We start from the raw sequence: 10,560 nt of genomic DNA on the forward strand, positions 1-10,560 counted from the left end.
CACTTCTGTGCATTGAATACATTTTTTTTGTCCTTGTGCATAATAATGTTCCTTTTAGTTTAGTTTATGTAGGACTGCTCCGAGTCCTGGGGAGTCGTATCCTCCTGCTCAAAGACCTGGCCAGGCGATCCACCGCACTGCCCATAGCACCCCCTAACTCCTTGCGTGAGGTCAGACCCTCAATGTTGCCGCTGTACCACAAAACCCAGCCGGCCAAGGATAGAAGCATCAGAAGAGCTCCCGAGTACACTAGAAAATCTCCAAAGTCTCGTCCTCGGATCTCCAGGGGTGCAAAGACGCCCAGCAACAGGGATGTGACGCCCAGAAGGTCCATCAGCACTGCAAACACCAGGGCGAGCTTGCAGTGGGACAAGCCATCTTTCTTTGAGGCCATACCTAGGAAAAAAGAATAGATTGAGACAAGACACTTAATGCATTCATTGTGGCAAATTCAATTGACAAATACACAAAAATGTATAAAGAAATCTTGAAAGGGCATTGAGGATGTGAAAAACAATAACCAATAATTAAAATATAGTGTAATAAATAGTAAATAATAACCGAAAAATAAAATGTAGTGTAATTAGTGTACAAAAACCAATAATTACAATGTAGTGTCATAAATAGTGTAGTATATCACTTTAAAGTATCTTTTCAATTTATTTGTATATTTTCCTTAATACAGTGCAATTATTATAGCCTTTTATTGCTAAATAAAATTGTAACTAAGTAGAATTACAAACTAAAACGTTAAAAATTAACCGTTAAAACAGTTGAACAAAATTCCGAATACTGACTCAGTGTCAAAGCGGTCAAAAGTGCCACACCTGTCAGTGTTTCAGGTGACAGAAAATTGTTCAGCGCACAAGAACAGATCCAAAGATCCTTGCGCACAAAGAGGCGTTATTATCAACGTTTAAATCTTACCGATAATGCAACCAGATTTATAAACGATTCCAGAATGTCCTCGCAAATAGTTTTGACGGCAGCAATGACTCCGGAGTCAACAGTAAATAGTGAAACATGACACTCGAGTCGTCACTTGCTCTACCTGTCCGGCCTGACTCACTGGTGCCAATTCAATGTGAAAACAATTTAAAAGCATTATTATTAATTTAAACTCTATTTCCCAGAGCTAAACCTGGGTTTTAATCCATTTTTATGAATGTTATAGAATTTTTAATATGTTTAAATTATTCTGAAAACCACACAAAATTCACTAGAAAACCTCCACCGGAAAATACGTCATCGTTTTGACAATGATAATAGTACTAGTGTTATTGTTAGCTTGTTAGCTAGCGGAAGCGTTTGCGAAATGGCGACATGACAGAGTAATAACAACGTCTTATTACACGTTTGTCACAAGGTTATTACCATCGTTAATCGGGTAAGTAACGAACCCATTTTAATACTTTTAACACTGGAATGATATAATATGTAGACAGAGTGCAACATTGTAATGAAAAGAAAATGATGCTTTATGATATTTTTTTGCAGGTGGAGTGTTCCTAGCCTTGCTTTGATTAGCTTGTTAGCATGTGTAATCGGAATATATTCATAAGGTTTTAGTAAATACTTGTTTGTGTGTTATTAAAGATAGACTGAAATAGCATGCACATAATTGTCTGCAAGGAGAAGACACTTCTCAATTGCATATATAACTTAAATGGAATAAAAAATCTGAATTCTGTCACAATCAAATTTGAATATATTCTGTATAGCTATAAAACAATACAATATAATTTAAATCAAAATTCCTTTTTTAAGGTTATGATGATGGAAAATGGAAACAGATCTGACACCGCATCCACATCCAAAAACCACTCAGGATCCACACACCTACAGAGTAAGTTATTTGTTGTGCATTCTCTAAATTATCTCTTAAAAATATGTCATGTAATGTTATTGTATTTTTCTTCCAAGATGAAATCAAAAATGAAGACAATTACGAAATGAACATTCCACTGGAAGAAAACAACTTTGAGCAGCAAGGATTTTTCAACCAAAATCACCAAAGTTTTGAAGGTGAAAGACAATTTTAAATTTGGATCTTTGAATTCAGTTTTCCTATGTTATTTTACCATCATCTTTTCCTTGATAGGGTCACCGCCATCTACTGGATCCTCTCACGTGAACAGCAACTACATGATGACCACCAACCTTCGGACGCAGCTGCAAATTTCTCTGGAAAAAAACTCATGGCTTCAGAAACGCATTGAGGACTTGGAAGAGGAACGGGACTTTCTTCGGTGCCAACTCGACTCTTTTATTTCATCCACAAAAATCCAACGAGAAAATCAAGGCAAGTATAGTAATTCCGATGAACATTTTAAGGTTGAATGATATAGACTAAAGATAAATCACTTTTTTTAACAATACTGTTCCCAATTTTAATCAATTATTTTTTTTCTTTTCTTTATTTGTTATTTTCATTTTACAAAGCACTTTTATAGCTGAACCAGACTAGTGTTCCAGTCCTACAGTTTAATTTGGATAATTTTGCAGGTTATGAGTCAAGACGATTCAACTGGAGGGAAAGACGAGACGATGGACATCCTGCTGGTTAGTGTGAGAACATGGACATTATTTACTATTTTGCTTTCATTTGATCTCAGCAGTTGACATAAACATAAGTACATACTAGGATTATAAATCACCTATTTTATGACAAAACTATTGATTTTTTTCTTTTCTTTGCCAAAATATTTCATACTTTTGAATGAAAACCATTCTATTTTAATAAAATGACTATCCTAAAGACTTTTTGGATCTTACTATAATATTGACTATTGTCTTATTCTCATAGGGCAACAAAACACAGACTCGCAACGCTTGCCCTCTCACCAAATGATCCACCAAAGACCCCCTGTGACATCAGGGTCTCCCTCCCAAAACCACATGTCCAATCCTATGAGCAACCAGATGGTCTCCATGAATTCTCTGTTTACTTCAGCACGATCCGCAGCCCTCCTGCACGGCCTTGGCGCTCCCAGTAATTCCGCCGGTAGCACCGCCGCTAACAATGCCTCAAGACCACTAATGAATGACCATCGAAACTTAAATCCAGGTAATGAAAATATAGCAAAATAACTCACCCACAGATTAACAACAATATCACTTTCATTCTTTCATCAGATTCTCTTCCACTCTTGCGGGAAGCGGACGAATATTTGGACAATGATGGCTACCTCGAAGAGGAAGAAATGATATCTGGAGATGGTGCCATACAAAATTCCATTAACAGCAACAAAGTATTATTCAAGAGAAAGCGAGTTTTCAGAGGGACCAAAGAGAGACAAAGAGGTAAGGAACTATGTTCCCACTAATTTTCCGATGGTCTGGCTAGAAAGACAACATGTTTCATGTTCCACATTTCAGTAAAAGACCCCGCCGGGGTGCTTTTCCGCTACAAGAAGATTCTTCTCACATACCAACGTGTGAAAAACATGTCCAAGGCATTTCAAATCCACGGCGTGGATCGCAACACGGTGGCTTCCACCACGCCCATCGCCGAGCTCCTGCTGGTGGCTCCCGAGAAGGTGGCGCTGGTTGGAGAGTTTGACCCGGCAAAGGAGAAACTGCTAGACTACGCTCGCCGCTGCTACATGGCGTTGGATGAGGAGACTGTGAACAGGGTGCAAGCTCTGAAGAAGAACAACTTACTTCTGCCAATCGCCTACAGGTTCAGACACTGAACTAAAGTAGATTGATAAAGTCTACAGGTACGGAATAATATTTTATTCTCTTTTTTTCACCCATTTAATTCATCAAAACAGACATCCTCATTAGGATTTTTCTTCTTTAAGGCATAACTTTTGGAAAATTAAATGTCAATTTTAGTGCCATCATATTATGATAGGTGCATTTACACCACCATAAATATAATCACTTTGCAGTATTATTGTAATATTTGGATACAATCGGAAATAATTTATTATATCTGCACTGCAGTTTTGTAAAGATATTTAATTGTAAGGAGTAAGAATTTTATATATTGTCGCTGTGTTTTGTGTCTAATTGATGTTTTTACTATGACTATTTAATTACATTGCCTTAATTAAAGTTGTCTATTTGAATTGTAGTATCATTGGTAATCTGTTTTTTGTAAGTGCCTTCGTTCGACAACTGATAAAAGTATTTTTAGTATTCAAATTGTGAATTTCTTTGACCTACGACAAAAATGTTTGACCCAAAAAAATTACACTACTTAAGGACGCCGATATTTTGAGATATTGACGATACCGGTGCACATAAACACTGTATAAGGACTATTGCATGATATAATGACTATTAATTCTGTCACTAGGAAACCTATTTGAGATATTCAAATTTTGTTAGCTAAAATAGTACTGGCATTGTTGCACTAAAGGCGGCCAAGGCAGATTATATTCATGTTTTCCCAAATATTACAAAATAGAAAACCAAATTCTGTGAATTTCAGAATATATCCTCATAAATCAGAATAAAGAAATGTACACGCTCACTAATGTATTAAACGTATTCAATTATAAAACTTAGAATAAATACAAATAAAGGTATTTTATGTTTTATTGTTAATAAACATAGCACACAATAGCAAACAAAATCACATTGAGCATTAGAAGCCCCACATGTTTATTGTGAATCAAATGGTTAAATGCATTGAATATTTACATAGTATAACCAATGAATAAAATAAAAAGAAAGATAATAAACGTGCGTTTTTCTAATTAATTTATTTCCCCATAATAAAATGCTATATATTTTTAGCTAGCCATTTACCGGAAGCCCGTTAGTCGACTTCCGTTGTTGAGGAGGACCAGGGAGACGGAGGGAGAAAGAAACGCGGGCGATCTGTGTTCTTTATACTCTTCGCTGACCTCCAAACTCGATAAGGCGCGCGCATATGGATTTTAAAGCCGAGTGACTGCCCTTTTTTGGATGCCTAACGAACCTCGCAGTTTGTGTTTGGCGATCGGTAAAATAGTCCCCATTCATTCCGTTGTCTGTGCTAGCAGGTTAAGCTAAGCTGCACCAGGCCTTTTTTTCTCTCCCCTTGCTGGACTTTGCGTTGCTAATGCTAGCGGGGCTAAGCCACGTTTTTTCATCCATAACTTTACCGATCGCTTTGTAAATAAAGATCACTTACTATATATGCTAATCCGAACGCAGTTATTCTCATCGGGTTTGTAAATCGAAGCTAATTTCCCTGTGCGACCTTTTTTTGGAGGGGGTGGGATTCGAGGTACACTTTGTAGCTTGAGCGAATAACGCAGACGCGGAAAGCGGCCGAAAGCTTCAGAGATGTCAGATTTCGACGAATTTGAGCGGCAGCTATCCGAAAACAAGCAAGGTGAGGAGTATTATTTTTGGGGAAGTATTCTTCGAAAGAATTGCAATCGATCCCGTAGATATGTGTTGCCGCCATGAAGCTGTGCTGCTCCGGCTCGGTCTATTTACTGGAAGACATCGCTGCCGTTAGCTAAAAAAGACACAAATTGCTACGCGCTACGGGAAACTTTGCCGTTTTGCAGCTGGTTGCGTGCCTAACTCTAAATAAATTTCAAGTTATCATAATCAAAATATAATGTTACAGTAGTTTGATCTTCATGTATTCGCAATCGTCTTTTTTTTTTCATTTCTAAACTAGTGTTGCAAAAGTCCTGATTTATGTGCAAATGCAGGGACGTGGGAAAAGAAAATTGAGGTGAAAGTACGCAAATCTAAATAAATGGATTTATTTGATCCATTTACCTAATCTAAATGCAATAAAAATGATTCAACGTTGTGTACAAAACTGAAGTAATTTTCCAAATCAACTAATCAACTGTTGTTGATATGATACAGTTGCCATGTCAAAATAAATCACATGTCCTATCAATTGTAACATACCATAATAGTATTTCCCAAGCACAGTCGTAATGTCATGATTACAGTAAATATTTGTATGATAAACAGATTTGGGTCACATGTATTAATCAAATCGGAATGTGTCACATGACTTGCAATCATTATATGCCAGAACACCTAACATGTCAATGTTATTTTCTGTTAATGATCCGCTCATGATGAGGTCCGTAATAAAGCAGGCACTAATTTTTTGATTTCCCATTTTCCTCTTTTGGTGCCCTAGCCGAGCGCGACAAAGAGAACCGGCACCACCGCCGCTCCGGCTCTCGCAGCCGTAGCCGTGATAGGAAGAGGAGGAGCAGAGACAGGGACAGACGTTCCCGGGATCGCCGCGGCGACAGTAAGGATCGCAGACACAGACGCAGGTGAGTCTCTCACACTTCATCCACGTCTGGACTTCCGAGCTGGAACATCCGTCCAAGCGCTTGAGTGCCATGCAGTATCATTTGTTTTAAAAACGACCGTATTTTCACGACTATAAGGCGCACTGCATTATAAGGCGCACAGTCAACAAATGACAATTTTTTTTCCGCATAGATAAAGCACACTGGTTTATAAGGTGCCCTTTCTATTTTGGAGGAAATTTCAGACTTTTAAGGGCGCCTTATAGTCGTGAAAATACGGTAATATTTTTCTTGTCATTTTAAAAAAAAGGAAAATAGGTTGAAACCATAAAACCAGTTTAGGGTGTGTCCTTTTTTGGGATAGTCTCCTGTGTCCTCATGTTCTTAGTGTCTATAAGATGAATGAACGGATGAAAAGTACCAGATGGCAGTCCTATTTTTTTCACATGCACCAGAAACACCCAGGCAAATGATTGACAGAAAATGAGAAGTCCCTTTCCTGACCTAAACTTGAAGAATCTTACCCACCGTGTTTTGGACATGATTCCTTAGAACAATACAAGTGTAAAATGTGAGCGAATGTTTTTGTGAACTCCCTCCAATGTCATTTCAGCTCACCACCGAGCTACCCACAGGACAAAACTGCAAGGTAATACAGCAAAACAAACGTAAAGCTATGTTATGCCACAATCTCATGTCCTGCTTACGAAAGGAAAAAAACAACTTGCCATCGACGTTTCGATTATGTCGTGACACGCGTTTTAACACGACCTTGGATTAATTTCTTTTTTTTTCTTCCCCCTCTCTGCTGAAGACTCCTACTCAGATGGCGTGTTTTGTTTGTATCCTTACAGCCGTTCTCCGCATCGTGAGAAGAAGAAGATTAAGGTGAAGAAGTACTGGGATGTCCCGCCACCCGGTTTTGAAAACATCAGCCCCATGCAGTATAAAGCCATGCAAGGTAGTACTGTTTTTGTTTTTCTACCGTTGTGCATCAGAATTATAAGATTGTGTGTGAATTAATTCAATAAGATTTTTACTAATGGTGTTTGTCGTTTGAATACAAAAAGATATGTTCTGATTTGATTTTTGTGCCCCCCTAGCTGCCGGCCAGATCCCAGCAACGGCCCTCTTGCCCACCATGACTCCAGACGGCCTAGCCGTCACCCCCACCCCGGTACCCGTGGTGGGGAGCCAGATGACCCGACAGGCTCGAAGGCTTTACGTGGGAAACATCCCCTTTGGGATCACTGAGGTAGCCACGCTAAAAAATCATGTAGCCAATCGCTTGAAACCACTGGTCGTTTTTCTGATATTCCAATTTTCTCCTCGTTTCCAGGAGTCCATGATGGACTTCTTTAATGCTCAGATGCGTCTGGGTGGTCTCACTCAGGCGCCGGGAAACCCGGTGCTTGCGGTGCAGATCAATCAAGATAAAAACTTTGCCTTCCTTGAGGTTTGTTTCCACTTTTCATTTCATCCCGCGCTGTCTCTTTAAAAAAAAAAAAAATAACGCCGGAATAACGTACTATTTTTTTTTTCTTCCAGTTTCGCTCAGTGGATGAGACAACACAGGCAATGGCTTTTGACGGCATCATCTTTCAAGGTCAAAGCCTAAAAATCCGCCGTCCCCACGATTACCAGCCACTGCCGGGCATGAGCGAGAACCCCAGTGTCTATGTGCCTGGTACACAGACAATTAATGGTTTTTACTATTACTACTCCTGTTGGCATAATTCATACACCATTTGCGTAAATATGTATGGGAGTTGGCACTGTTTGCTGTCCTCAAAGGTCTTGTTGTCAACACAGGAGTGGTCTCCACAGTAGTGCCCGACTCGGCCCACAAACTCTTCATCGGCGGGCTGCCCAACTACTTAAATGACGACCAGGTTTGTGGTTGTACCGTAACAACGGGTGACCGACCAAGTGTGTTTTTTTTAGTCCCAGCATCGACGGGTCCACTTAAAAAACATCTCGCTCTTGGATATCGTTTTGCAATGTGTCTCCTCCAAACCCCAACCCCCGCTTCCCTCACCAGGTCAAGGAGCTTTTGACGTCTTTTGGCCCTCTGAAGGCCTTCAACCTGGTCAAGGACAGTGCTACCGGCCTGTCTAAAGGATACGCTTTCTGTGAATATGTCGACGTCAACCTAAATGACCAGGTAGGTAGCTTAGCCGTGAAATCCGCAGTGGGGAAGGTGAAGGACACGTTTTAAAGATGTGGTTTGATTGCAGGCGATTGCCGGGCTTAACGGCATGCAACTGGGAGACAAGAAACTCCTGGTGCAGCGGGCCAGTGTGGGATCAAAGAACGCAACTCTGGTATGTGTCGACCATTCGATGATCAAATAATACACATACACACACGCAGCTATGAGTCGATTGGTCAACTTAATGTTTTTTACCTCCGTGACCTTTGTTGTTTCCCTGCAGACCAGCATAAACCAGACCCCCGTCACGCTCCAGGTGCCTGGTTTGAACAGCACCGTCACCCAAATGGGTGGCTTGCCCACCGAGGTGCTCTGCCTGATGAACATGGTGGCACCGGAGGAGTTGCTTGATGACGAAGAGTATGAGGAGATTGTGGAAGACGTCCGGGACGAGTGTAGCAAGTACGGCCAGGTCAAGAGCATCGAGATCCCGCGGCCTGTCGATGGCTTGGAAGTGCCTGGCACTGGCAAGGTGGGTCATTCTGGCATTATATGGCATTTTCGGCTTCAAAACTGTTGGAAAATAGGCCTTCACCTTTCCTTTTTGCTTCGTTGTCGTCATTCACTCATAGTCACATTGACGATGATAGTCGTCCAATCAGGTGGCTCTTTTCATCCTTTCAAGTTGAATTTAACATGTAAGGTTCTTTTTGTGCCATTGAGTTGGCGGGTAATAATAACACTTGAATTGGATCAATGAAAAAAAAATGACAGTATTTGGCATAATCCCAATAGAGTAGCAAATTTTTGCTAATTTTAGCTTTTTCTCAGGAGTAGAAGCTAACTGTGTAGCCTGTTTGGTATTTTAGGGGATGTGCTCTAAACTTATAATTTTTTTCCAAATGTTTTTGTTGATTTTAAAACGCAAGGTAATCTTGTGACACCAACATGGCATTAAAAAACAGTCAAAAATGGAATGATTTATATTTGTTATTTAGATGTGGTGACTGGCCTCTAAAACTGCTTGTGTCCTCCTCCTTGCAGATCTTTGTGGAGTTCATGTCTGTGTTCGACTCCCAGAAAGCCATGCAGGGTTTGACCGGAAGGAAGTTTGCCAACAGAGTAGTGGTGACCAAGTACTGCGACCCTGACGCGTACCATCGCCGGGACTTCTGGTAGAGTAGGTGCGACATAGTGAAAAAAATGGGGGGGAAGGGTTTTGGGTGGGATTTCTTGGATTGACCTCCCACTTGATCAGATTAGCCCATTGAGTGATTATAGTTTTTTTTTTTTGGTTCTTTTTTTTTGTGGCGATCGTTGTCTCTGATCTCCTAAAAAAAAAAAGTAAAGTGGGCTTGTTCTGCGGGTGGGGGGGCTTCCTCTGGGGGAGGTTGGGGAGGGTTCTAAAATTTTTGAGAAATGTGTGTTAAATTGGTCAGGGGTGGGCTCAACAATTTTTATACTTTGCAAGCCAGAGATGTCATTTTGGGGGGTGGGATGGGGGGCGTAATACATAATTGTTTGTATTTAAATAGAAGGAAGTTGTCACGGCAACAGCAAGGAAAGGAAAAGAAGGGGATGAGGGCATTTTGGTTTGCCGCCTCGTAGTTCTTATTATTATTCACTAGCTGTTAACGTCCAATTTAAAATTTGCCGCCATTAGAAAGACTAGAGAAGACGATTTTTTTTTTTTGTTAAATTTGTTTGTTTTTGTCAGACTACTGCCCCTCGCCCCCCCCTCAGGACGATCGCTAGAGAATGTGTTGTGTGAATGTCAACTCTTAACTGTTCCGATACCACGTGTAGCTTCTTCACTGGCTCCAGCTTGTAAACATCAATATTGTACTCGGCCTGTAGAATAACTTGAGCTACAGTAAAGGACGTTTTCCATCCACTTTTTTTCTATGGATCCTTTCTTTGAACAGCTTTTGTTTGTTCAGGCCACACTCAAACATATTTATTGGGGGTTTAGATTACCAAAAGCCTTAATCGGATGATTCCGTGACAATTGGACGAAGAAACGCCTCCGGCCGGCCCCTTTTTTTCGGTCCACCGCGTCCGTACTTTCTTAAGGCGACACTCACCTTGTACTTTGTTGCCTGGCTTGGCCATTCACGACCCTTGTTTAGAGTTGACCTGTCATTTTTGTGCCCGTGATGATTTTTTTTTCCTGTT

General features: G+C 40.5%; 2 protein-coding genes across 10 annotated transcripts; both read left to right on the forward strand.

Annotated features, from left to right (window-relative positions):
• Positions 1-1,273: 1,273 nt before the first annotated feature.
• Positions 1,274-4,082, forward strand: ccdc106a (coiled-coil domain containing 106a). The gene is made up of 8 exons (XM_077720938.1): positions 1,274-1,387; positions 1,768-1,846; positions 1,924-2,025; positions 2,102-2,302; positions 2,506-2,562; positions 2,807-3,067; positions 3,136-3,303; positions 3,379-4,082. The coding sequence occupies exons 2-8, from the start codon at positions 1,771-1,773 to the stop codon at positions 3,693-3,695; spliced, it is 1,182 nt and encodes a 393-aa protein (XP_077577064.1). The 5' UTR covers positions 1,274-1,387; positions 1,768-1,770; the 3' UTR covers positions 3,696-4,082.
• Positions 4,083-4,773: 691 nt separating this feature from the next.
• On the forward strand, positions 4,774-10,279 carry u2af2a (U2 small nuclear RNA auxiliary factor 2a). 9 transcript variants are annotated; one of them, XM_077720867.1, is made up of 12 exons: positions 4,774-5,332; positions 6,113-6,254; positions 6,847-6,882; positions 7,088-7,194; positions 7,337-7,488; positions 7,573-7,689; positions 7,782-7,938; positions 8,028-8,125; positions 8,275-8,397; positions 8,471-8,557; positions 8,669-8,917; positions 9,430-10,279. In XM_077720867.1, exons 1-12 carry the CDS (start codon positions 5,284-5,286, stop codon positions 9,562-9,564), a joined length of 1,452 nt encoding a protein of 483 aa, XP_077576993.1. In that variant the 5' UTR covers positions 4,774-5,283; the 3' UTR covers positions 9,565-10,279. The 9 variants fall into 9 exon arrangements, with proteins under 9 accessions (XP_077576993.1, XP_077576997.1, XP_077576992.1 ...); XM_077720871.1 differs by having other exon boundaries at positions 8,046-8,125; XM_077720866.1 differs by having other exon boundaries at positions 4,774-5,331; positions 6,103-6,254.
• Positions 10,280-10,560: the final 281 nt, after the last annotated feature.

Source organism: Stigmatopora nigra, chromosome 7 (genome assembly GCF_051989575.1).
Source record: "Stigmatopora nigra isolate UIUO_SnigA chromosome 7, RoL_Snig_1.1, whole genome shotgun sequence".
Classification (NCBI taxonomy): domain Eukaryota; kingdom Metazoa; phylum Chordata; class Actinopteri; order Syngnathiformes; family Syngnathidae; genus Stigmatopora; species Stigmatopora nigra.

Bases quoted from the DNA above. Each gene is read 5' to 3' on its own strand.
- ccdc106a (XM_077720938.1), top strand. From the start codon at position 1,771: ATGATGATGGAAAATGGAAACAGATCTGACACCGCATCCACATCCAAA. The intron at 2,563-2,806 runs GTTAGTGTGAGA...TTATTCTCATAG, and splicing joins AGACGATGGACATCCTGCTG to GGCAACAAAACACAGACTCG. The intron at 3,068-3,135 runs GTAATGAAAATA...TTCTTTCATCAG, and splicing joins CCATCGAAACTTAAATCCAG to ATTCTCTTCCACTCTTGCGG.
- u2af2a (XM_077720866.1), top strand. From the start codon at position 5,284: ATGTCAGATTTCGACGAATTTGAGCGGCAGCTATCCGAAAACAAGCAA. The intron at 5,332-6,102 runs GGTGAGGAGTAT...TTTTCCTCTTTT, and splicing joins AGCTATCCGAAAACAAGCAA to GGTGCCCTAGCCGAGCGCGA. The intron at 8,398-8,470 runs GTAGGTAGCTTA...GTTTGATTGCAG, and splicing joins ACGTCAACCTAAATGACCAG to GCGATTGCCGGGCTTAACGG.